General features: G+C 50.1%; 1 protein-coding gene across 1 annotated transcript; it reads left to right on the forward strand.

Annotated features, from left to right (window-relative positions):
• The first annotated feature begins 8,664 nt into the window (after window positions 1-8,664).
• On the forward strand, window positions 8,665-27,729 carry LOC133342230 (NXPE family member 3-like). The gene is made up of 6 exons (XM_061551243.1): window positions 8,665-8,815; window positions 19,730-20,451; window positions 20,771-20,847; window positions 21,420-21,629; window positions 24,672-24,842; window positions 25,465-27,729. Exons 1-6 carry the CDS (start codon window positions 8,711-8,713, stop codon window positions 25,824-25,826), a joined length of 1,647 nt encoding a protein of 548 aa, XP_061407227.1. The 5' UTR covers window positions 8,665-8,710; the 3' UTR covers window positions 25,827-27,729.
• The last annotated feature ends 189 nt before the right edge of the window (window positions 27,730-27,918 follow it).

Genomic DNA, 27,918 nt, shown 5'->3' on the forward strand with positions numbered 1-27,918 from the left:
CCCTGTCAACAAATACCTATTGCCCCTGGGGGTGGCGGGAAATGGGCCCAAGATGTCCAGCGCGACAAGCTCATTTATTCTGGACACCTTGATCGATTGTAAAGGCGGGTTAGACTCCCGTGCCGGCGGTTTCCGTTGCGCACACCGCGGGCATGAACCCAATAGATCCCCAACATCCCTTGTCATACCAGGCCAAAAAAAATCAAGTTGTATCAGTGCAAGGGTCTTTTGGGTCCCCAGGTGTAACAGGCGCTCATGCGCGGCCCACACCACCTTGCCTCGCAACTCAGAAGGGACAACCAGCCGATGTCGCTGGGATTTGCCGTCCCAATGCATGAGCAGACCCTGCACCATTTCCCATGCACCTGAATCACCTTTCACCCGCCCAGCACCCCCGACGCGACGACGCCACCCGAGGAGGGAGGTATCCTCCATTTGGAGGCGCCCCCATTCAGTGACGGGCAACCCCAACAGGGAATCTCTTCCCTGTTGTTCGATCGAATTATTAGGGAGTGGTTCGTCGTCGTCGGTGGCTGCCAGGATCGGAACCGATGCGTCCCCTGAAGGTCTGCAACGTCCCGACCCCAGGAGGCATGCACATTCCGAGGTGGTTGGCATGCGTGACAGAGCGTCCGCGTTGGTATGGCGAACGCCCTTACGGTAGGTGGTTTCAAAATCAAAGTCCTGGAGAACCTCCAACCATCGCGACAACTGTCCCGATGGTTGTTGAACTCGCAGGGCATACTGTAGTGCCGCATGATCTGTGCGGACGGTGAAATGCCGACCGTACAGATATGGGCGATACTGTTGGATGAAAAAAACAATTGCCAACAGTTCCCTACGGGTGACACAATATCTTTGCTCCGCAGGAGATAACACCCGACTACCGTACGCGACCACCCGTTCAACGCCATCAACCACCTGGGAAAGCACCCCCCCAATACCCGTGTTGCTCGCATCGGTGTCGAGCAAAAAGGGCTTCGAAAAATCAGGGTAAATCAAGGGAGGGGCTTTTACCAGGGCGTCCCGAAGGGAGCGGAACGCAGCCTCCTCCTCTTGACCCCAGTGGAACCGAACCCCTTTAGATGTTAAAGCGTGCAGGGGTTTTGCAATTGTCGCAAAATCAGCAACAAACCGTCGATAATACGACGCGAACCCAATGAAACTCCTGACCTCTCCCACCGAGGTGGGAGTCGGCCAGGAGCTGACACACTGCGTTTTGGCGGGATCGGTAGCAATACCTGAGCGTCCGACGATGTGCCCCAAATAACGCACCGAATCACGCAACAAATGGCATTTTTGGGGCTTGAATTTCAAATTAGCAGCCCGCATCTTTAGGAAAACCGCCCGCAACCTCTGGAGATGTTCATCAAAAGTTTTACCAAAGACGATAACGTCATCCAAATAAATGAGGCACGACTCCCATTGCAACCCAGCCAAAACCAATTCCATTAAACGCTGGAAAGTTGCCGGCGCTGAGTGTAAGCCCATCGGCAACCGGTTGAATTGAAACAGGCCGTGCGGTGTACGGAAAGCAGTTTTAGGCTTTGAATCATCGTCCAGAGGAAGCTGCCAGAATCCCGAAAGTAAATCGAGTGTGGAAAAGAATCGCGCTCCCGCCAAGGCGTCCAGCGATTCATCCATCCGAGGGAGCGGGTATGCGTCGGCAACCGAAATTTTGTTAAGACGCCGGAAGTCAACGCAAAACCGCAACGAACCGTCCTGCTTTTTAACCAGGACGATCGGCGCTCCCCAAGGGCTGGTGGAAGGAGAAATGATGTCGGCGGCCAACATGTCATCAACAGCCGATTTGACATGGTCCTTTTCGGCGGGACTCAACCGAAACGGATTTTGGCGAATTGGCGCGCTGTCACCCGTGTCAATATGGTGACGCAGCAGGTGAGTACAACCCAAATCGTATTTATTCCGACTAAAAACGTCGGAAAATTCCCGCAGTAGTGTTTTAAGTTGTTGACGCTCTGAATCTGACAGGTCCGTCGATCCCGCACAAAGCGCCTCGAGCCACCCTTCATCGCTGTCCGAATGCGGTCGCGACGCAGGGACAGTGTTGACGTGATTTACGGCGGGTTCCTCACACGGCACCGGCGTTGCGTGAGCAAGCACGGTCCCCTGTGGGACCACCACCGTCTGCGAGCCCACATTTAGGACCGCGATGAAGGGTTCACCATCCCCTCTCACTATGGTCTGGGCCGGAAGTAAGTCAGGTCCACTAACCCCGGCCCTAGACGGCCCCAACAGAACCCCTTGGGCCGCAGTACCCTTAACGAGGGGCCGCCGAAGTTTCAAAGGTACCAACATTTGCGCCCCCGGAGGGACGCGTACCGTTCTCTCCACGAACGCCGGCACCGTCGCGAACGCCGTCCGAGTCGCAACCGGTGATGGCAAAAACGCCATGCGTCTGCCCGACGGAAGCTCTATACAACCCTGGTCGATCAATATCACAATCGGCATTTTGGCCAGGAAGTCCGTCCCCAGCAGGCACGGAACCGCCAGCGAGGAGGAAACAAAAATTGGCCCAGACAATTTTATTTCCCCGATACAAATTTGGGCACGAATTTGTCCGATGATGCCAAGTGAGCCCCCGTTAGCCGCATAGAATGGTATGTTAACAGGCATCAAGGGACGACTCCGGACAGGGAGAATATTATAAATCAATTCCGAAATAATAGTCGCCGATGCTCCCGTATCGACCAGGATGCGCACTTCAACCCCGTCGATGTACCCCACAACGGCCGACGACCCCGACGATGCGGCTACCACACGATCGGCCAGCACGGACCACTGGCCGGGTTCGATATGGGTACCCGGGGTGGTGCGTGATGGTGCGATGGTGCGCGATACCGGCCCCCCTCTCGTTGCGGTGTTTGAGTGCGTGACGGGTGTGTGTGTGGGCCAAACGTGTGGGGTGCCGCGACTCGCCGGTTTATGATGGTGGAGCTTGGGATGAGGCCCGTCGTCCCGGTGAGGTGTCGTCCCGCGCTGACGAGGAGAGCGGCACCCCGAGGCGACGTGGCCCCGGACGCCGCAGTTAAAACACCGCGGGAGCGGCGTCGGAGGTGACGAATGGTCAGAACGGCCCGACCCGTCCTGGCCCGGCCGTGCACTCGTCGCCTGTTGCCGTCGGTGGTCGACGGCGTAGAGTTCCTCCGTCGGAGCGACAGGAGGTTGGCGTGGAGGAGCTTTGCCACCTGGAGCGACGTCATCTCTGCATCCTCCTGCGCGACCACAGCGATGTCAAGGTCGTCAGCCAGGAGGAGTATTTTCTCCGTCACCATAGCGTCGATGCCGTCGTCATCCATACGGGGGAAGGCCGACTTGGCCATCGCCAGGAGGCTCGTTCGGTACGCCAGGGGCGACTCCTTCTCACCCCGCTTGCGGTCGTAGAACTGCTGTCTGCATTCCGCCGATGGTCCGTAGACCCCTCCCAGCAGCTGCAGCGCCATCGGTAACGTAGCCCGCCTCTCTTTTGGTGCCGATGTGAGGGCGGCGAGCGCGTCGCCGTCGAGGAGCGCCGGCAGCGCGCAGAGAGCCTCCTCGTCTGTCCACCTCGCCATCTCTTGATGGGCGAGGAATCGTCTGCGGAACCCGGCCCAGTCCCCCTCCGCGCCGACGAACTCTTTCAGCGGGGGCAGCCTCTGATGGAGTGCAGCGGTCGTTGTTGATTCCCGCGGGCAGATGTCACTTCCACTCGGCTGTGCGTCGGTGCGAGCGGCCGATGGGATCGCCTGTCGCGGTGGTGATGACGTCGCGGCTTCAGCGACGGCGATGCCGGAGTGGATGTGTAGGCTGGCCACGCCCCGAACAGCTGCAGCGTCGATGGCGGGAGTTTCAAACTCGGGCTGCTCCGAAATGGCGGGAAGGCGCCCTGGTCGTTGGCCCGCCTCGCCCCGTGTTGAATCACCGGCCCCCAGCCGCGTGATGGTCTCCAGCGTGGCGGCAGCGGCATATAGCAGCTCCGCCAGCCTCCCGTGAGCCAGCCGCAACGCGTCTGGCTGTGGTCCTTCTTCACTGAGACGCCCCGGTAAGGAGGCATCAGGCCCCGGCTGCACTCTGGCTTGTGTAGCCGTCTCGGGCTCGACGATCTCGGCAGTATCTTCCTCCTGCGGTACTTTGGCCCGCGCTGTCTTCCGCGTGTCCATGTTCGAGTTTTACTTCTGACACCAGTTGAAGTACCGGTGAAGACACTTGACGCCGAGGTTGAGGCACACGGATATTTATTTAACACAGCTCGTATGTGACATACAGCACTGGAGGGGGTATCGGCCCCCTCACCCGACTAGCTAAGGATACACTTCCTAGCTAAGCCTAGCCTGCCTCTTAGTCCTCCACTAATGGGCTAGGGGAGGCTGTCTGGCCCGACACTGGTAAGTCGGGCCCGGTACCCGGAGTCCCAGACCAGCTCTTACAAGAGCACCGGCTCTGGCTCTCGGGACCACGCCACTGGCTCTGTCCTGTCCGGCCCTGATAAGGACATCGAACGAGGGGAGTCCAGGGCTCTATCTAAGACGTCTTCAGTCTTCTTGGTTAGCTTATAACATAACTGACCCGAGCCCTTATAACATCCCCTTTTATACCCAACCCCTCCTTGAGGGGTGGGGCCCCGGGGGATCGTAACGCCGAACCAGCCCCCCCCAGGGTGTCTGGCTCGGACGTCGCAGAGGGCATCTCCCTGTGCACACACGTAGCCCCGCCCACTGTGTTTGTTTCCCATAGACTGCCATGCATAACGGGCCCTCTCTCTAACACCCCTACACTATCACGTGCTGCGGGAAGACAATGACGGTTGGGAGGCTTATTTCCTATGGAGTACATTACATCTTGGTTAGGTATGACTGACTTATTTCGCTTTTAATTCTTCTGGATGACCCTTGGTCTAATACTTCGTAATTATTATTTGGTTTGTTTTTATTCAAGATTTGTGATTTAGCATTGTTATTACCACGTATATTCATAGGATTTTACTAACCTTCATTCCACTGCCTGTATCCTGGGTTTGTGCTGTTTGTTCTCGAGTTATGATTATTATTATCTGATATCCCGGGATTAGGGAATTCGTTTTGGCTTAAGAACAACCCTGACTGCCAGAATTCTTCTTTGATGCTTCGGTCAGGTCGTGTAGAAAATTATTAAAGGTAAAAATAACATTAGTATTTAATTAATAAATGAGGAGTAATGATCCACTGATGTAGATTGTAGCCTGGTTTTTAAATGGAGTGAGTGTGAGGATGGATAATGTTCGCTTAATCTTTGTCGCCCGTTTTGAACTTTTACCGTTGTTAGAAGGAACATCAAAAAACAATTATTAACGAAAAAAACGGGTTTTTTCGGCGCTCCTCGTCCGGGGTGTGTGCTGTTTCACTTTATTGGGGTGATAATGGGCTTCCTCGCCAACAAAGGAAGGTTCGCTCCAGATGGCCCCCACCTTCCCTCGCGGTGTTTTTTTTTATTACCCTTGTATGGCTCACCTCCTGTTCTTTGTTCTGGAGTGTGAAAGGCCGCTGTTGTGAGGGTGGTTGTTACAATTTGTGTTTGTGCCTCGTGCTACACCGCGGTTGATAAAAATATATATATTGGCCGAATTATTCTTAATATTAATTTAATATATCCAACAGGACACACCCCCCCCCAAATTCAAATATGCTCAACATGTCCCCCCCCCCCCCCATATATTGATATAAAAAATATTCGTAAATAATATTAATTGCTATGCTACGACAGGCAACCACGCACCGCCATCCGAAATAACAATTAGCAAATGTGTAGTTAGTCCAACTGAGTCTCAGACGTTCTTTAGAGGCTACACATTTATTTGTAACATCAACACGTAACACAAAGGTGTAACTGCCCCTTCACCAGATGCAGCTTAGGGTCGTGGCCACCCAGCTAACTACCTAGGCCTCGGCAAGGTAAGGTAAAAACAACGAGCCTACCTTTAATAACAGGTAAATGCTAGGTAGAGTGATTTATTCATATAGAATACTCTCGATGATTCCAATTTTAAATGGAGGCCACGGACTGCGCCACGGCGCTTTTAGCGAGCGGTAAACAGGATATTTACCGGGTAATACTTCGCGCTACCTTTACCCTACCGGGTAATTCTTCCGCACTACCTTTACCTTACCCTTTACCTTACCCCTTGGCATGTCGACGCCTTTACACTTTACCTTTGTTGAGTATCTTGCGATGACTCACTTAGAGACGGAGGTGAGGTTAAGGGCTTCCGCCGTTTATTAAAGGGCTACACAACACACGGGAGGGGTGAACCACTTCCCAGGGGTTAGGGGTCCCGGGCTAGTTTACACTGGGTCCCAACACAGCCGGCTGCCCTGTGCTGTCTCCTCTGTGCTGGCCGTGGGGAGCAAAGCCACGTCCAGCCCTGGCGCTGTGCTATATCCCCTATCCCTACCCTCTTGACCCTGGCTCCCCGTTTCACCCTCTCTCGACCCTTGACTCCAGCTACGACCCCGCTTACATCACGGGGTCCCCCTTTTAACCTCCAGGAGCTGTGACGTCATGTGCACTGTCCCGCGCACGTGACCCCACGTCCCGTGACGTCATCGCTCTGGACAGCGCACACGACGCCACTACTCTCCTCTACTCCTCTACACCTTTACCCTTTTACCCGGTAAAAAGGGTAAATTACCTTACCTTGCCGAGGCCTAATTATAGTCCCCCTCTGGGCATCCACCTGCTTTGTGCACGCAGAGCCAGCGACCGCACAGCACTCAGCGGTGACGTTTCACCCAGACCGGTTTGAGAAGTCTACGCGAAGTGATAGCGAATTACAGTGGTACCTGCGAGATCGAACTTAATTCGTTCCAGAAGGCCATTCGAACACTGATTTGTTCGAACACCGATTTAATTTTCCCCATAAGAATTCATGTAAATGACATTAATTGGTTCCAGACACAAGAAATCTCTCATTATAAAGCATTTTCACACGAAGTTTACAGTAATTATATGCATAAAATCTTAGAGAAACACAATAATTTAATGGAATAAATGGATAAATATATGGAACAATTGAAATAAATGAACATTGAACTTCACTTCCACTAACCGTCTTAGGAGACATTGTGTATGGATAAACACCAAAAACACTAAAATAAAGGAAATTAACGAAAAAGTTAAGGAACGATGTTTTGCGGGTCTGCACTGGGTGAGACCTACGCGTTAACTGAGCCTTTCACATGGTAAAACCTTTGTCTGGACAAGCGTCATGCACGCTGGCCATACGCGTCTCAGCCGTACAGGTTCTTTCAAGTCGCGATTGCCAGTTCGACCTCCGAATTTCGTTCGGTTTCCGGGGCAAAAAAATGTTCGGAAATATCGTTCGAACACCGATTTATTCGAGTTCTGGTGTGTTCGATCTCCGAGGTTCTACTGTACTACTATAATAGCCCAGAAATGTGTAACGCGCGTGACGTCACTCCACATGCCGCACCCCCCCTCCCCCCTGTCATTATTAATAAAATATTCATGAGCGGGTGGATTTTTACACTCACGCGGAGGAAGGTCGAGTGGAAAGACATTTTTGTTTCGCGAATTCGTTTTAAATTTGACGTTTCTTTATTGTAGGTTACTCAAATAAATAACTCTACGCAGACGTTTATTTACAGAAAGTGACGGTTAAAAATAAATAGACGCAGCAGTACGTGACGTCACTGCAGAACAGCCCCCCCCCCCTCATTAATAATAATGAGCAGGTGGATTTTAACACTCCTGCAGGTCGAGCGGAAATGAAAAAAATAAGCAAATTCGCTTTCAATTTGACGTTTCTTTATTGAAAGAAAATCAAATAAATAATTCTACGCAGCAACAAAATATATTTGGTGTCTTTATTTATTTCTTCAGCACTTGAAACAAAAGGTAAGTAAAATTTTTGCTTCTAAATTATTATAATATATACATTTCTCCGTGATTTTCCAGACATTGTATCAAATTCAAATTGATTACAACCCCAGCGAGCGAAAGCAGAACAAAATAAAGCATCAGAGCAGTTATTTCGAACTAATTGAAGGTGAGTTAAATGCAGTGCAAAAGTCACAAGAAGTTAGGTGTTTTATGACATAGTTTCGTGCAAGAATCATTAATACAGTACAAGAGATTCACACAAAATAGCATATGCCGAGGTTTCATTTTTTTTTACGTATTTACGTGGAACAACTCATAAAAAAGTGTACAATCACACAAGAAAACGTAAATGTACATCTTCAATATTCACTAACACATAGGATGGACGTTTTATTTATTTTTTACAATAATGTCTAATAGTGTATTGTATTACATTGCTCTGTTTTTTTTCTTGTTTCATTGTATGTATTGGCAGAGATTAGGGATTAACAAAGTACAACCATAACCACAATCATATAAACAGAAATCTATTTTATAGCAATATATTGGGGGGGACATTTTGAGAATATTTCAATATTGGGGGGGGGGGTGTGTGTGTGTGTCCCAATATATATTATAATTACGGCCTTGGAACACAGTACGAATGAGACGAACGAATCAGGGCGAGAAGAGAGTTGAGGATCAGCAGGAGGAGCTGCACGAGGAGTAGCAGGTGTAGGGACAGAGGGAGGAGGAGGGCGAGGAGGAGGAGGGCGAGGGGCAGGAGGAGGAGGGGCGAGTGATTGAGGTTACGACGAAGCACGGGCAGTCCCCGCGTCTCCCTCCTCGGGGCTGAATGATGAAGATGGACTCGAAGAGTCTTCCTCCATCTCGGATCTTCAGGTCGTGGCTTCTCATCTCGCTCCTCGCTCTCAGCGCCCTCGTCGTCTTCGTGATGAACGTGAGAACTCCTCCTACTCCTCTTCATCCACCTCACCTTTCTGCACCCCTAAACCCTCTCCAGTCCTGTGTGGTTCACGATTTGTTGCGATTACCGATTCTTACGTCACATTATTCCGCTCGTTTACCCAGGAAAATCGCCCCGAGTCTCAAGACTCTTTTTAAGAGGGTTCTGCCAAGATTTCTCAGTACGGGGCGATGTAAAACTATAAACGATTTTTATTTTACCGGGTAAGGGTCACTGAGCTATGTAACTCTTTTTCAGAAGCGACTTGTCCACAAATGAAGTGGCTCGTCACGTGGAAATGTATCGCAGCCAAACACTCTGAACGTGTAATGTTGATTGAGTGAGTCTACGTGTCCCTGTGTGAGTCTACGTGTCCCTGTGTGAGTCTACGTGTCCCTGTGTGCGTCTCCGTATCCCTGTGTGAGTCTACGTGCCTCTGAGTTGACACGAAAAAAATGTGGATAATTCTAGCATCGGTAGTGGATAGCGCATTGCGCTCCGAACCCGGACACCTGAGTTCCCACCCACGGCTATCATCGGGGATATGGGAACCAGACCTAGGCGCTCCCACACCCATCACCCGAAACCAACCCGCACTGCCCAGTGTGGTGAAGTATGGTCAAACAACCCCGACGACAAACAAAGCTTGGTCACTCACTGTCTCGCCGCTCCTCCACCCGTCCTCCTTCCCCTCTTGCTGCTCAGCTCCGTGTCTACTCAAGTTACCTGCTGCTGCTGTTGCGTTGGCAGTGGTGCAACAAGCACAATTAATCTTAACAATTTGTACACATTCCTCAATAACAGCGCCTTTAAATACAAATTATATAATCGGCGAGAAATCGGGCGATGGCTCTTGATGGATGGGCGTTAACGGAGAAGTTATTTTGGCCGAAATGTCGCCCCTCTACTGTGCGGTATTAACCTTTCTCTATAAGGCACATCGAATCCGTTGAGTTGTTTTCGGCTTGCTTTATCCGATCATAGCTTTCACCCAGCACAGCGTCCTTTATTCTTCCGCCTTTATTCTTCTTAGTTTGTTTTACTTTCCTGCACTTCCTCGTTCTTTTATTATAGGCCCCCTCTCGGCATCCACATGCGTTGTGCACGCAGAGCCACCTACAGCACTCAGGGGTGACGTTTCACCCAGACCGGTGTGAGAAGTCTACGTGATTTATTGCGAATATCGAATAAATATGGAACTTCAAACCAAGTCCACCGCGGTGCTGTTCGTGTTAATGCATTAATTAGCATCTTGCTTGTCAGTGTTAATGACTGTCTCCCGCGTGTTGTTTTTTTTACTCATTCGTGCTAATGATTGTGTTTGTTCTCGTGCCTTGAAATACAGAAATGCCCCACTATCCGTAATGGATGCAATCTTGGGGAAATGCTACTAAACTCGAAATTACTTGAAGCAAACTCCAATTTTCTATATAAATTATGTTAAAATCAGAGTTTGTGTTCCGATGAGACATTACTGGAAAAAATGCGTGATTAAATGTTACGACGTATACAACATTCATGTGATGTACTGTATCAAGTGTTGACACCCCCAGCGTTTAACAGTACTGCCATTTTGTATTTTGGATTTGTCAGCTAACATCGGCTGCAACCCCGGACTGGGGTGCACCAATTGTTCCTTTTTAGTTCCCCCCCACCGTTCCATTCCCTGGCTACCACATTCAGATAAGCCCCTCCCCCCTCCCCCTTAACTTGTATTTAAGAGCTTGTCTCTTGGATTTCTCCTCACTTGATACAGTAAATTTAGCTGTGACGGTCCCACCTGAAGACGGAGACTTGTGTTGCCTCCGAAACGTCGTGATTTATTTTTTATTTCTATTATTATTTTATTTTTTATGTTTTACCTACGTGACTTTACCGAAAAAACCTAAAAGTATGTAGCAGTGAATGCCAGTTAATATTCGTGGTGGTGGTGGTGGTATCATTTCATCGGCCTCTTCCTCAGCTCGTTATTGTTGCACGTTATTGTTCCAGCTGCGTCAGATCCTCATTTGACAGTTCTAACCATTGGACACAAGCAACTCTACCACGTCCAACCCCTCCACATTCTCGAGTTCAGCTTCACACCACCGCGTGGACGGAAATCCCCTCAACATGGTGGAGGGGATTTCTCTCCATGTGGTGTAAGTATTTTCTGCGGTACGTGACATGCGTGTCCAGTACGGTATGACATCGCAAATTGGTCTGGTTTAACCACGTGAATTCCTCGTTTAAAAATTGCGCAATTTTTTTAAAGGACACATATGTAAAACATTACATGTGTAGTGGATTCAACTGAGTCGCAGACGTACTCTTTGGAGGCAACACATTTATTGATATCAACACAAAAGGTAACTGCCCCTTTACCAGATAACAACTTATGGTGGTGGACCACCAGGCTAACTACACTAATCACACTGGGAGTAGCTACAACGGACAGGACCCCGGCTTAGGTCCAGGTCCACGTGTTGGTGACTCTTCTCGGATGTAGAACATAGAACGTCGATCTTCAGGATAACAACAGCAACGCTGAACCCCGGTCCCTCTGGGGACCCGGTTTATATCCTCACTGGTCGTGGCTGGCTCCGCCCTTGGCCACGACCACCTTCTCGAACCCTCTATCAGGATCTCGCCCCGACACGTGACCACCCCTGCAACCAGGCTCTGTCCCCAGGCACCCACTTATGTGCAAAAGCACGGAAACCCCTCAGCCGCTTATTGGCCAATTGGCGTGAATCGGAATTAACCCTGGAAGCTTCCCACGCTTCGGAAAGCTTTTGAAGGGTGAAGCGCACAGAGTTAGAAATTTTAGATTTATCCTTGTTGGGCAAGGCTTGTAACTGAACATCAATTGGGGGGTCGTGTTCTCTTCCGTACATAAAAAAACGGTGAGTAGCTGGTGGATGCTTGAGGGGCCATCCTATATGTAGATAGGACTCCGGCAATATGTAAATCCCAGTCGAGTTGGGACTCGCTGACCTGATGGCTCAACAGAGTCCTGTGCAGCCACTCAACCATGTCATCCGTCTGCGGATGGTACGGTGACGTGCGTACTTTCTTTGTTCCCGAAAAATCGCACACCTCTCGCAACAATTTTGAAGAAAAATGTTTGCCCTGATCGGTCAGAAGACGTTTGGGAGCACCCTTGTCCATGACGTAGCCATTGAGGAATGCCTTGGTGATCGTCACCACTGATTGGTTGGGAAGCAGCCAGGCCACAGGCCATCATGAAAAATACTCGACTCCCACCAGCAAGTACTTATTCCCACGAGGGGTAGTGGGAAATGGACCATTGATGTCCAGATAAACTAATTCATTTACGCAGGAAACCTGAATCGATTGCAACGGTGGACAACAGGGATTTGCCGGCGGCTTCCGCCGCGCGCACTGCATATACCCCTTCAACTAATTAGCGACATCCTCAGCCATGTCGGGCCAGAAGAAGTCCAACTTAAATGTGGTCCGCGTCTTATGCACACCCAGGTGCAACAGGTGCGCGTGTACTACCCAAATGACCTTACCCCCGAAGGGCAGTGGGCACAACAATGTTGTAACGGTGCAACCCTCCATCCCAATGCATGAGTATTCTGCCTCTGAGAATGACAGAGGCGACACCCAGTCGATCCTCGCCCCCATCAGTCTCTCCGGCACGGCGTCACAATTTAAGCAGGGAAGCATCCTCAACCTGGAGGTGCCCCCATTCTTCGTGGTCTAACCCAATGATGGCGCCACGTGCCACCGGACCCTCGGGTCACCTCAGATGTCACCTCGGCCGATGCCACAAGGGGAGGGGGCGAGGGCTCGTTGGGCGGCTTACAGCGCCCGGAGCCCGAAAAGTACGCGCACCCGCCGCTCGTTGGTAATCGCGACAGGGCGTCAGCGTTCGTGTGACGGGAGCCTTTGCGATAGGTAACCTTGAAGGGGTAGTCCTGGAGGACCTCCAACCAGCGTGAAAGTTTGCCAGATGGCGTACTGTAGCGACGCATGGTCAGAGCGCACCTCAAAGTGTCTACCATACAAATAGGGGAGATACTGTTGCACAAAAACCACAATAGCTAACAGTTCCCGGGGTGTGACACAATACCGTTGTTAGGCCAGAGACAGCACTCTGCTTCCATATGCGACAACACTCTCGACGCCATTGACAACTTGGGACCGAACAGCTCCAATTCCGGTGTTACTAGCGTCTGTATCAAGGACGAACGGCAAGGTAAAGTCGGGGCAGCGGAGGGGAGGGGCGTTCACCAAGCCATCCCGGAGTGCAACAAATGTGGCCTCCTCCTCTCCCCAATGGAATTTATGACCCTTTGCCGTCAAGGCGTGGAGAGGTTTAGCGATGGTAGTAAACCCGGCGACAAAACAGCGGTAATAGGACGTGAATCCTATGAATGTATAAAGGTGGGGAAAGAGATTTTCCCGTCTTTGTATATTCCCAATATGTGCTAGAAACTGTCCAAAATAGTTTAATGCCCCAGGTCTATCTTTAGGTTGATCCCAGCCAGTGACCATAGGCTCACGCAGCTTTTCTCCCACTTTTTCTCTGTCCCTTTCTATAATGGGTTAATTCAGTGCTTAAAGTTCTGGAGAGTGATTGTTTCATGGAACTTAAGGAAGTCTGGAAGGGCCAGGCTGCATTCTCACCTAGGTAGGGTAATGGAGTGGTAATCTATTCGAAACATCTATCTTATGGTTCCATATTAAAGAGGTAACAGGAGAATAGAGTATCTTTTAAAAGGCCCTCGGGATGTGGGTGGGGGCCATTCGTAAATGGTATAGAGCATCGGCAAGACCGTCATTTTTTACATGAAAAAAATATTATCAGTAAACAAGTGGTGTCTCTTGCCTTGCCATGCTTTTCAGGGATGGATTAATAACCATTTCTGATCTGAATGGCAATTATTATTATATCGAGAAACATTGACTCATCTCTTGTACTACTGTATACTTCTATCATCTGACTGCTACTAATTTTCTCACTGCTCTCAACTTACTTTTCTTGATAATTGTTTTTTTACCCTTTTATTTGGCAACAAAACTGACACCTTTTTTTACAAGGAGTCATGTTTGCATTGACCACAATACCTGCGGTCGGAACGCAAACAAAAAAAAACAACTCTGATATTGTATGCACTGTCCTTGAAATTGATTGGTTCACACCAGAGACAGCTTTTCTTAGAGCCTAGTCTCACATGGTGTTGGACCAAATGACGCCAAAAGGCAAAGGAGGTTCCAATGGTGTAAATGCTTACTTTTCTTTTTTTCTGAGGCTGACGAATGTCACTGCCACCCTTCCTCTTGCTCATGAGGACACTCACTGTGAATGAAAGTTGACTGTAATAAAACTGCTTGCACTTTAATCCAAGAAACACTAATAATGCTAGAAGGGAAATAATATAAATATAAAAAATTGTTTTAATTGTTTTATATTTATACTAGCAGAAGTACCCGGCGTTGCCCGGGTGAAAAAAATATTTCTTAATAACCTTACATATATACACAGATGGGCTGCTACCCCTGCCCCCCCCCCCCCAGCCACGATCTCCTCGGCCGCTGTGCAGTAATATGTACGGCCTATAGTGTGGTGGGGTGTCGAGGCCTAGTACCGTGCAGAGCCTCTGGCCTCGCCTAAATTGCCCACCCGGCTGAGGCTGGGTGCTGGGGCCGTTACCCCCCCCCCCCCCCCCCGCGCTACAATAATACTGTGTAATCGCTATAATTTTATTATCTACCGACCCTATAATAGTAATTGCACACATTGGGGTGGGGGGGAGTGAAGAGGACGTGAAACTTTGATGAATTTACCTCAGTCGCGTGTTAATGCGTGCGCATATTTTTAACGGGAATTAAAAATGGCGTCCACCCCGCAGCGAATGCGTCGCTACCCGTTGCCAGGGGCAACTGCCGTGGAAAACCAAACGGACCAATCGTGTCTCGCAAATCCCTCACATTTCGTCCAATGAAACTGCGTATGGTCCGGCGACACACAGACAGACAGACACACACACAGACAGACAGACAGATTTGCGATTTTATATATATAGACTAGCAGAAGTACCCGGCGTTGCCCGGGTGAAAAATATATTTCTTAATAACCTTACATATATACACAGATGGGCTGCTACCCCTGCCCCCCCCCCTCCCCCCAGCCACAATCTCCTCGGCCGCTGTGCAGTAATATGTACGGCCTATAGTGTGGTGGGGTGTCGAGGCCTAGTACCGTGCAGAGCCTCCGGCCTCGCCTAAATTGCCCACCTGGCTGAGGCTGGGTACCGGGGCCGTTACCCCCCCCCCCCCCCCCCCGCGCTACAATAATACTGTCTAATCGCTATAATTGTATTATCTACCGACCCTATAATAGTAATTGCACACATTGGGGTGGGGGGAGTGAAGAGGACGTGAAACTTTGATGAATTTACCTCAGAGTCGCGTGTTAATGCGTGCGCATATTTTTTACGGGAATTAAAAATGGCGTCCACCCCGCAGCGAATGCGTCGCTACCCGTTGCCAGGGGCAACCGCCGTGGAAAACCAAATGGACCAATCGTGTCTCGCAAATCCCTCACATTTCATCCAATGAAACTGCGTATGGTCCGGCGACACACAGACAGACAGACACACACACAGACAGACAGACAGATTTGCGATTTTATATATATAGACTAGCAGAAGTACCCGGCGTTGCCCGGGTGAAAAAAATATTTCTTAATAACCTTACATATATACACAGATGGGCTGCTACCCCTGCCCCCCCCCCCCCCCCAGCCACGATCTCCTCGGCCGCTGTGCAGTAATATGTACGGCCTATAGTGTGGTGGGGTGTCGAGGCCTAGTACCGTGCAGAGCCTCCGGCCTCGCCTAAATTGCCCACCTGGCTGAGGCTGGGTACCGGGGCCGTTACCCCCCCCCCCCGCGCTACAATAATACTGTCTAATCGCTATAATTGTATTATCTACCGACCCTATAATAGTAATTGCACACATTGGGGTGGGGGGGAGTGAAGAGGACGTGAAACTTTGATGAATTTACCTCAGAGTCGCGTGTTAATGCGTGCGCATATTTTTTACGGGAATTAAAAATGGCGTCCACCCCGCAGCGAATGCGTCGCTACCCGTTGCCAGGGGCAACCGCCGTGGAAAACCAAATGGACCAATCGTGTCTCGCAAATCCCTCACATTTCATCCAATGAAACTGCGTATGGTCTGGCGACACACAGACAGACAGACACACACACAGACAGACAGACAGATTTGCGATTTTATATATATAGACTAGCAGAAGTACCCGGCGTTGCCCGGGTGAAAAAAATATTTCTTAATAACCTTACATATATACACAGATGGGCTGCTACCCCTGCCCCCCCCCCCCCCCCCAGCCACGATCTCCTCGGCCGCTGTGCAGTAATATGTACGGCCTATAGTGTGGTGGGGTGTCGAGGCCTAGTACCGTGCAGAGCCTCCGGCCTCGTCTAGATTGCCCACCCGGCTGAGGCTGGGTACCGGGGCCGCTACCCCCCCCCCCCCGCGCTACAATAATACTGTCTAATCGCTATAATTTTATAATCTACCGACCCTATAATAGTAATTGCACACATTGTGGTGGGGGGGGAGTGAAGAGGACGTGAAACTTTGATGAATTTACCTCAGAGTCGCGTGTTAATGCGTGCGCATATTTTTAACGGGAATTAAAAATGGCGTCCACCCCGCAGCGAATGCGTCGCTACCCGTTGCCAGGGGCAACCGCCGTGGAAAACCAAATGGACCAATCGTGTCTCGCAAATCCCTCACATTTCATCCAATGAAACTGCGTATGGTCCGGCGACACACAGACAGACAGACACACACACAGACAGACAGACAGATTTGCGATTTTATATATATAGACTAGCAGAAGTACCCGGCATTGCCCGGGTGAAAAAAATATTTAATAACCTTACATATATACACAGATGGGCTGCTACCCCTGCCCCCCCCCCCCAGCCACGATCTCCTCGGCCGCTGTGCAGTAATATGTACGGCCTATAGTGTGGTGGGGTGTCGAGGCCTAGTACCGTGCAGAGCCTCCGGCCCCGCCTAGATTGCCCACCCGGCTGAGGCTGGGTACCGGGGCCGCTACCCCCCCCCCCCCCCCCGCGCTACAATAATACTGTCTAATCGCTATAATTTTATAATCTACCGACCCTATAATAGTAATTGCAGACATTGTGGTGGGGGGGGAGTGAAGAGGACGTGAAACTTTGATGAATTTACCTCAGAGTCGCGTGTTAATGCGTGCGTATATTTTTAACGGGAATTAAAAATGGCGTCCACCCCGCAGCGAATGCGTCGCTACCCGTTGCCAGGGGCAACCGCCGTGGAAAACCAAACGGGCCAATCGTGTCTCGCAAATCCCTCACATTTCGTCCAATGAAACTGCGTATGGTCCGGCGACACACACACACAGACAGACAGACAGATTTGCGATTTTATATATATAGATTATTTTATTATTCCCCTTCTACGTGACTTTACCGAAAGAACCAAGAATATGAATCCCTGCAGTCACGAAAGCTTTAAATCAAAATTTAAAACTAATAATGCTATTTATCATAAGCAAGTACATTATACTATACAAATATGCAATAAATCAATTCTACTACTGTCTACAAATATTACACATGCAGCGCAACATAAATGATTGACACTTTACTCAGACTTCACGTGGGCTTTCTGACAAATGTCCTCTTATATGAGCGCACAACTTTATCTATCTGTGATGAACACTGCACTTTCCATCCTTTTTATGCAGGGGGCACTGCAAACTTACGCACCCCCTGCATGAACGACGGAGGTGCAGGGATAGACGTTCGATTACGTTGGAATCAATCTACAGACGGCGGTCTTCTCGCACGGCCAGCTCTATGTTGTCTTATCTCGATCCCGCAATCCCAAACAGGTGAAAGTCCACATCAAATCGAACCATCCAGCAAGGACATCTACTTAACGACGAGAGAAAATTCACACAATGTCCTTTTCAATTAAGTCTTCCAGATGTAAAATGATATAAGCTTTTAATGAAGAAGTAAAATTATCTAATTCAAAACATAATACAATTCAAAGATGTTTCATTTTAAAACTTCAAAACAGAGCATCGGGTGCTTGCGTGAATGCATCGTTCGTGTGTGACTTTCCTGGCCAAAGGCCGTAAATGGTTGTGAGGGGCGTCGCAGGCACCCCCGAACAACCCCTAGTAACGTAATAGAGACATTAACGTTATTTGAACACACCCGTGAGCGCCATTGTTGCTCGCTGGGTAAATGTGTGGCTAATTAACTTTCCAAGTAACTTACTTAGCTATGATAGCTAACGTTAGTGATGGTTGATTGATTAGCAACCGCAAATCGGCCCGTTTTCACCAAAAAGTGTGTTTCCTCTCAACAGTGATATAGCAATGAAATGGAGAGACAGGACAGTGTTTGGCATTGATTGTACCTACCCACAGCAGTCGAGCAACGGCTTCTGCTGGGGTACGGCAACACAACTTGGACAAACCACCACACGCAGAACTGCAGTACACCATAATACTGTAATGCGAGCAAGAACAGGGTGGTTGCTGACCTCCGTGCCACTCACACGGCCCGGAGTATTGGGGGGGCGGAGCCTGGTCGACAGAGCGTGTGGGAGGAGCCACTGCTCGCCTTGGCTCCAATGGGAGACGGGGTGGAGACGGGAGCAGTACGGGAAGGAGGAGTCAGGGTCACGGGATGGGGAGGATATAAGGAGAGAGCCGGAAGAGATCGGGGAGTTGGAAGAGAGTGAAAATAGGGGGGAACCACGTGGTCGGGGACCTACGCGCACCGTCGGCCAGCGGTGTGCGTGGGGTAGCCGGAGCAGCGGTGTGGCTAGCAGGGTGTGTGGGGCACACGTAGCTAGTGAGTGGCTAGCAGAGTGTGCGGGGCACACGCAGCAGCAGTGTGGCTGGCGGCGTGTACGGGGGGCACACGGAGGAAGCGGAGCGGCCACGGTGTGGGCGAGGGCCACACGGAGCGTGCGCGGGGCGCACAGCAGAGGGTGCGCGGGTCCGGACGAGGACCAGCGGGGTGCGAGACAAGAACCAAAATAAAGGACAAGCGGAGACCAACATCGCATGACCGAGTCCTTTATTACAATACTATAATCAGTAGTTATGATTATGATTACATTTGCTAATGATTATTTCGGACGGCGGTGCGTGGTTGCCTGTCGTAGCATAACAATTTTTATTTATAAATATTTTTTATATCAATATATTGGGGGGGGGGCATTTTCAGCATATTTGAATATTCGGGGGGATGTGTCCCCCTCCCCCCCCAATATATATTATAATTACGGCCTTGCTTTCCACCCTCTCATTGATCCCGCTTAACTTTCATTGAGGACCTGGAGTAGAGTGGTGTTCTCTTCCGTTTGCTGTCCAATTTCACTAGTATATTGGGACAATTTCTAGATTTTGTCAAGTACGTTTTGTAACACCCATTGTGTCCCTCCAGGAGGGGTTCTAGGTTTCTTCTTGATTTGTAAAGACAGTAGAGAGGAGGCCTCAGACTTCTTACCTGCGACTCGTTTTGCCATTATACTTGTGAAGTAAGGGGGAGACAAGCCACGAACCGGGCTCTCCCCCTAGGAACATGAGTAAACAGAATTAAATCAATCAACAGACGAAAATCATCGAAAAATAGTATACTGAGTTGACATCAATGATGTCTGTTTGAGTGCTGCTCACTTAGTCATGACGTCACCGTAAGTCCTGAAGGTGAATTATTGATTGTCTTTAGGATGCGGTGTATTGCACGTTTCCGTAAACGTGTCGCTATTCCCAAAGCAAAAGTTGACACCGACATCCTGCCCCTCTGGGCTTCGTGATCCTACGTCTACATTTCCTCTTTGCACCTCCCCAGGTGCCCCTCATTCTCACTCCCTCACATAAACCACCCCGCCATGCGAGGCCTGAACCAAGCCCCAGAAGCTCCACCACGGAGCTACAGGACCCCGAGATGGACGACCTGCGACAACTCCTCTGGTGGCCAAGCCTGCCTGCCACGTCCTCCTTCGACTTTGAGTCGTCCACCAGCCCCGCGGCCACGAGCTACCGGCTGCTGGGTGGGACACGCAACTTCACGGTGGGTGACACGCTGCGCCTCGGCGTGCAGGCTCGAGACCACCACGGCAGGGACAAGCGGCACGGCGGAGACTACTTTCGCATTAAAGTCTACTCAGACAAGATCCGGGCGGGGGTATTCGGCTCGGTGCTGGACCACGACAACGGCTCGTACACGGCGAGCGTCGTGCTGCCGTGGTCCGGCGAGGCCCTCGTGGACATCAAGCTGGTTCACTCGAGCGAGGCCGTGCACATCATGAGCCGCCTGCGTGACTCGGTGCCCAACAAGATCTTCTTTACTGGCTACTTCGAGAAGGAAGGAGCGAGAGGCGAGGCCACCGAGTGCAACGCGGTGCCGCACTTAATGATAAAGTCCAGGATGTGCGAGTACAGGGACGCGGCTACGGGACACATGTGGTTCTGCAAGAAGCCCAGGACATTGCCCTGTGACACCCTGCGATTTCACTCGAACAGAGGACGCAGAAACATTCTCACAAAGCAGGAGGACCGGTTCTTCAGCAAGTAAGAGCCGACATCTCCCCCCTGCATAACAATTCTCACCTTCACGTGATGGTTGTAGAATCAAAATGACGATTACTGTTGGGTGACTTCAGAACAATAGTGGAGAATAGAATGACTTTGCATGGCTAATGAGCCCAACCCTGGGAACATAGTGTTTTTTACTAGTTTGAATATGCTGTGATGGGTTTCATCATTTACAGACAAGACTAATCTTACATTCACAGTAATTTTTTTTATTACATGTTACCTGCTGGTGTGGTTTCCCGTCTGTGGTCCATTCCTCACCCATTCTTGTGTGCATTGTTCTTGCGTGATGAAGTGAAGTCTCCAAGGTGACAATCAGCGGAGATCCAAGCCAGATCGAGGTGCAGCCATCCCTATCACCACAAAACCTCGGTGAGTGCTGAGCGCTGAGCACGTGTGTGGCCACACCTGTTCAGAGAGGCCAGAGTAGAAACAAACACATTCCTGCGGAGGGAGCTGGTAGGAACGTTGGGTTGCTCGGTCAATGGTCAGGGTCAACGGCGGCGTGGTTTATTCTGCAAATATGCCCGACTGTGAGGGCAGGCACAAGCCGGGGTGAGTAGGTTAAACGTTGAGTTTTATAAGGGCACCACGGGGTGACCAGCCCCTCCCCACCCAGCCCCACCCTCCCCACCCAGCCCCTCCCCACCCTCCCCACCCAGCCCCTCCCCACCCAGCCCCACCCTCCCCACCCAGCCCCTCCCCACCCTCCCCTCCCCACCCAGCCCCTCCCTCCCCACCCAGCCCCTCCCTGCACGACGGACGGACACAATAATCCCCTGTGGACTATGAGTTTAACTCGATCATAAATATTGAAAAAGAAAACAGACTGGATGTTAAAGTCAATGGTAGTATGATGATAAGATTGTAGCAGTTTTCGTAAGTTTGTCATATGTTTGTCTACGATAGGATTTATATTGCTTTTGCGTGCGTGTCCGTCCTAGAAAATGTCCTTGGACCATGTGTGCCGGGCCACCTCGTGCCCTCCCCAAGCGGCTTCTACCTCAACGATGAGTGGGTGTCGCTGTCCTGCAAGACTCGGCCCTTCCCAGCCCCTCAAGACCTGGCCAATTGCCTGAGCAACAAGAGGTTCTACATGTACGGGGACTCCACCATTCGCCAGTGGTTCCTGCACCTCACCGCTCATGTGCCAGGTAGGTGGAACTCACCATCTATTGCTCCACTGGCTCAGAGTGCTTTATATGATCTATATCAACAGTGGCCTTCAATACCCCTTCTCCACTGGCGCACCCAAGCCCAGCCAGTACAGCGCCCTCTCGGTACGAGCCAAACCAAAACATTGATGTTCTGGCGTCACATGGCACGCAAATCCAGCTTTTGGCTAAGCAAATCTAGCTGGTGTGAGCTTACCTGTGATGAATCACACGTATAATTGTACACTCTGCTGCGTGTTGCTGTAATTGATTTGGAGAGCCTTGTGCGCTTTTTTATATTATAAATGAAGGCAATGATGAACAGAGATAAGGCACCAAGCCTCACGTGCACAGCAGGCCACGCCTAGCAGGGCACGCCCCCAATTTAGATTTGGAATGGACTCTGTGCTGAGTGACTGAGCTGAGATATTGTGTGACGTGGAGAGTGATGGGGGAGTGTCTGGTCATTATTTAGGCACCCAAACGTTCCTCGGAAGAACACTTTGAAATAAATCTTTACCGTTTCACAAACCCCTGGTGCTCGGCTGTTGTGGAGTGACCCACTTCTCTGAAAGACAGAACACAACGCAGAGTATCTACTCATCGTCTCCGAACCTTATTTTGTTTCTATGTAGCCCACCTGTCCTCCTCGTCACGATTCACGGGAGGAGAGGGACAGGGCGGGACATTTGCACAAGGCCAGCGGAAAAGATGAATGGGAGACAAGACAGGGGTCCACTCTGAGGTCAAATGCCAAATGCTCATTCATGAAATTGTCAAAACATTTCAATCTAGCAGGAACCTCCTTATAAGCTATTGATACTCCATGACGTTTTCTTGTATCTCTCTTCCCATGCAGCCCCTTTGTGGAGGCTACTGGTGTCACAAACTTCTGGCAAGTGTAGCAGTCCCGCACTCTTGGCGATCGTCATATCCCATCAGTCGCTGATGTTGCATTTTTATTGCATTCTTCTAATGCAATGGCATTGTCACTCAACTCTAAGTTAGTACGAGCGAGGGAAAAGAACACTCGTCTGCGTTGGCTTGGTTTACAGACCTACCCAGCCTCCCTACTTTTCTCACGCGGCTTCCACATGGACCCACCCTGGACACACATAACAATATCCAAATGTTAAATACTGCTGTTATACAGTCCGCACATATGGCATGTGTCTCGGCCTCCCAATATTAAATACTGCATTTAAACGGTCACACACGCGACATGCAATGCCCCAGCAATTAACACACACACCAACTACCTACACGTTGTGGATGCCCGTAGCCTCGCTTCAGCTAGGCTAATACCGCTAACAAAGCCGTATTATGAGCAGACACCAATGGTATAGCACTGATCAGGTGCCACACACATGGGTATTCCAGCACGAAACCCTTACCTGAAGCCAGGCAGCTTGGACGAGAGTACTGGGCTTCCTGGTTGCCGTGTTAGCCCACAAGCTTGTTATGGTCAAACATGACTATTACCACACTGACGTTGCATTAAAGAGTATGGCAATGAAGTCACCATGACATCAGTGGAGTACTATAATGACACACCTGATTTTTTTTTTTAAATGATTATGGATAACATGAGTCAACACATTCCTGCAGAGGGAGCTGGTAGGAACGTTGGGTTGCTCGGTCAATGGCCAGGGTCAACGGCGGCATGGTGTATTCCGCAAATATGCCCGACTGTGAGGGTGGGCACAAGCCGGCGTGAGTAGGTTAAACGTTGAGTTTTATAAGGGCACCACGGGGTGACCAGCCCCTCCCCACCCAGCCCCACCCCTCCCATCCCCCACCCAGCCCCTCCCCACCCAGCCCCTCCCCACCCAGCCCCTCTCCACCCTCCCCACCCAGCCCCTCCCCACCCTCCCCTCCCCACCCAGCCCCACCCTCCCCACCCAGCCCCTCCCCACCCTCCCCTCCCCACCCAGCCCCTCCCTCCCCACCCAGCCCCTCCCTGCACGACGGACGGACACAATAATCCTCTGTGAGCTGGTGTAACCAGGAGGTTCCTACCAGTATGAACTCCATTCATCTTCAAACTGCAGCCTTGCCAAATGCTAATTCCAAATCTATCCGGGTTTCAGGAACAGAAGTTGTACAGGTTACTCCATGATGAAATGCACAACGTGTTCCTTCGATACTGCTCCTTTTATACTTCTACTTCGTAATTTGTTCATTACAATTTGTAACTAACATTATTAATGCCCCTTTAGGCTCTAGAATTGAATCCACTTTAAAAACTGCTACGGTCAAACCTTTGTTAGAAACACAGAATATGGACCCTGACCTGCCATGTAGTTATAGGCCCCTTTCTAATATCCTTTTCCAGAAACAGTATTGTGGTCTTTCAGTGAAACAAACGTCCAGAGATGAGTGCGATCACTTAACCTCCCCAATGAGGCATCAGATCACTGTACAACACGATTTTTCATGATTTATTCATGGCTGATGAATTTGGTTGATTATCTATTTTACTTTTGATACTGTTAACCATGACGTTCTTTGAGATGGCCTGACGAACCATGGATATATTTCAGGCACTGTTATTAGCTGGTTTAGATATTTCTTATCCAATAAAAAGCAGTTTGTATCGATAGGTGATTTTATATCTGCCCCTGCGTGGTGTCCTCGAGTGTCCATCAGATTCTGTTTCTAATGTACAAGGCCCGGTTTGGTTTGGCTCCATCGTACCCAAGAGATCTGCTTTCCTGTTATGCACTCGCACGGAACCTTCATTCATTACTCTTTTGGTGGCTTTTTGGTGGTCCCTAAAACAAAACTTCTCTGCATGGGTGACAGAGCATTTTTCCTCCACTCCACGACAGTGGAATGATTTATCTCAGGCTATCATAGACTCGCATACCCTTGGTATTTTTTCATATCATCTCAAACTACTTTTTATTCACTGGCCTTTGATTATTGTATTGTCTTGTGAAAGTAGTGATACTGTGTGGTGTTCTATTGTTTGTAATTGTACATGTTTTCTGTGAACGGCGCTGTGTAAAATAAATGTTATGACACGCCTGCCCTTCTCAGACATGAGGTTCATCGACATCAACGCGCCTACGCTGCTGGGCCCACTCATGTCGGCGAGCGTGGCCACCAAGACGTTCCTGCTGTACCGCACGCAGGGTCTCCCCTTCCTCACGCCGCACGGGCCCGTGGCCGCCATCCACTACGTGGCCAACGAGATCGACGGCCTCACCGGTCAGGAGGCCCCTCTCCTCACTCTCCCACAACTAGACGTGGCATTTTATGCCCCTTTTCCACCGCACATCTGAGCAGATCCAGCCAGTAAACTATCATGCCTCCACCGTTGTCACTGTAGAAGTTCTACCCGTGTGAGTCTGTCTTCCTGTGCGAATGAGTACTGGCTCTTACAACGGCCAATAGAAAAGCTGAACAGTTTATAATGAGCGAATATATTAGTACATTACCCCGCAGCAACATGTTCTTTTAAATGTAAAAATGTATTGAGGTCATATCGTTTACATTTGCATGTGGTTGTGCTATAAACTCGAGCAGAGCTGAAAACCCAAACTGCAAAGCGGCTGTCATTACTTAACCGTACGAGATGGGCAATACCACCGTGACCTGTGCTACCGAGGCAGTGATATTTTAACGTAGTGTCCGACCAGCTGTAAATTCCAGAGATTTGGAAAACGAAGTTTTTTAGGCTCATCAGCCAACCTCACACTTCAATTAAAAGTGCAACAACAGCCACTCCACTAAGAACACAAGCACTTGGGAAAATCCCTTCTGTCTGCCTTGCTGTGTGTATGTCCGCATTCTCACATCCTCGTGTCCACGTCTGTGTCCCACAACCCAGGCGGGAAGGACACGGTGGTGGGGATCAGCTTGTGGGCTCACTTCACGGGCTTCCCCGTGTCTTTCTACGTCGCTCGCATGCGCGGCATTCGCGCCGCGGTCGTCCGCCTGCTGAGGCGAGCCCCCGGCACGCTGGTCGTCTTCAAGTCGGCCAACACCAGCTACCACTCGCCCGACCAGTCCGATTGGCTCAACCGTCAGCTCGACCAGATCATGCGCCGTCTCATGGCGGGGTTGCCCGTCGTTATTTTGGACGCCTGGGAAATGACGGCGGCCCACCGTCTCCCGGACAACTTGCACCCCGAGCCCGTCATCATCCACAACGAGATCAAGCTGCTCCTGGCCTACGTGTGTCCCCAGTAGAAGAAAACCGGCACATATCAAGGGTCGGTATACAGGTAATGCCTCTTCTTGTATTTCTTATTGCATATTCTCAAAGATTGTGAACCTTTCATTAGAAATTCACATATCATTGCTGAATATCTGGATATCTTTCCACACAGTCCCCATTAGGGTTGGCAGTGCTCAGGCTTTTCTGGTTTTCACAGAGCTTCTGATGTTCTTTCAAGCAACCTTTTATCTTCACACAGAGCTGAGGGCACATTTAAGATCTGTCGCTTGACAGTCAAACTGATATATAAGAGGTGGTAGTTAGCCAAAGTGCTGAAGGATACGTAATATATTATTTGGGTCTTTCGGTAAAGCCACATAGATAGAAAAAATAATCAAAATAATAACAATATCACAACATTTCAATCGCAACACAAGCAATCGTCTTCAGGTGAAGAAAGAGGGGGAAATCTGCCGAGGTAGGCTGTATATAATAGTTTAGAGATGGGCGGGGCAGATAATGTTAGTGTAGGAGAGGTCTCCGTAACCTGCAGTAGGTGTACACCAATCAAAGAGGTGTTTACAAATGGTTTAGAGATGGGCGGGGCAGCTAATGCCAATGTGGGAGAGGTACTACAGAGCTGTGGGGGGTGGCCATTGTATTTTATATATTATATAGATATTAGCATGTCTACGTAAGAAATTTGAAGCTCGGCGAGAGCTCAGACAGCGCAGTGGCCACATGGAGGTGGAAATAAATGGCAAGCCGCCATTTACTAACACAGCTAACGGTGGCTGTGTTATTGATTCGGTTTGTGTTTCTGTGCCAAAGGCGACTATTGTAGCAATTTCCAGCTGGGTTTGCATTTCGAGAGACGAGCTACTTAGGAAGAAAAGGGGCTTGTTTCCTTCTGGGAAAGGTTATATGCAAGTTGCAGAGAGTGTTGATAAGAAAGTGGTCTGTTGAACACTCAGGACCACGCAAAGCTCAAGTGTTCAGTATGTCTTTCAAGTCCGGGTTATGGTGTAGGAAAAATGTGGCAATGCTTGGATCTGGGGTACATCCATGTAAAATTGTGCTTATCCAGTTGGTAGAAATATGTTTGTGATTGACAGTTCGTGATGCCCGCAAAAGTAAAACAGCAGCTCAATATTTGCATTGCTGTTACATTTGTAGTGCCTGAGATACGCGTCACACGCTGAAGTCGGTGTGCACGCACGCGGCGTACAGTGGGAGCAAATAAGGACACGGGGCGCTGATTGGCTGGTCGTTGTTGTTGTCCCAAAGGAGGTGACGTGATGTCTGAAGATGGTAGGTGGCAGGGAGTAATTAAGGACGCAGGGCGCTAATTGGCCGAGAGGGTGTTGTTGTCGCGAAGTGGCGCCGCATTGTCGGGAAAAACATACCAGGTACCAGCGGGGGCTGGGGGCGAGTGGCGTCGTGGGGGTGCCCTTGATTAATTGGGGATTAATTGGTTCGGGGATAAAGACAGGGTTTTTTGGAGAAGACGGGAGTTCGCGCCTGGGAGGAGACAGAGGATGGAAGAGTCGGAGCAGCAGAGCTAGTAACAGTATAGGGTAGCCGTGGAGAAGCATTGGGTAGCAGTGGAGAAGTGTAGGGTAGCAGTGGAGAAGCGTAGGGTAGCAGTGGAGAAGTGTAGGGTAGCAGTGAGACGACGAAGCCAGTAGGAGGCGGCTGGAGTGTGGGAAGAGAAGCTGATGTAGTTACGACAGAGTGGGACGGCGGAGCTGATAAAGAGCAGCCGAAATGTGGCGGAGAGAGGGGAGAGGAGAGTCGACGGAAGGAGGAGTGATGGGGAACGAGCGAGGCCGGCGGAACGCGGCGAGCGAGTGGAGAGTGCGGAGGAGAACTGTGGATCGGTGTTAGCGGGAGGAACGTTGAGCGATGTTGGATGGAGGAGTGTTGATCGAAATACGCGAAATAAAGTAAAGAGGAAAGACAAGAAGCTGTCGTGTCGGTTCGAGCACTACACATTTACCGACTGTGCCAAGAATGGTTTTGGAAGTTGCTGCCAACTCGCGCATTAAAGTCGACAAGTATAAGCAGCATGTCCAATTGTGGGATACAGAGTCCATGACACAATTTAGCATGGAGCAGAACTCT

Source organism: Lethenteron reissneri, chromosome 2 (genome assembly GCF_015708825.2).
Source record: "Lethenteron reissneri isolate LAM-NWPU_2019-01 chromosome 2, ASM1570882v1, whole genome shotgun sequence".
In the NCBI taxonomy this organism is placed as follows: Eukaryota; Metazoa; Chordata; class Hyperoartia; order Petromyzontiformes; family Petromyzontidae; genus Lethenteron; species Lethenteron reissneri.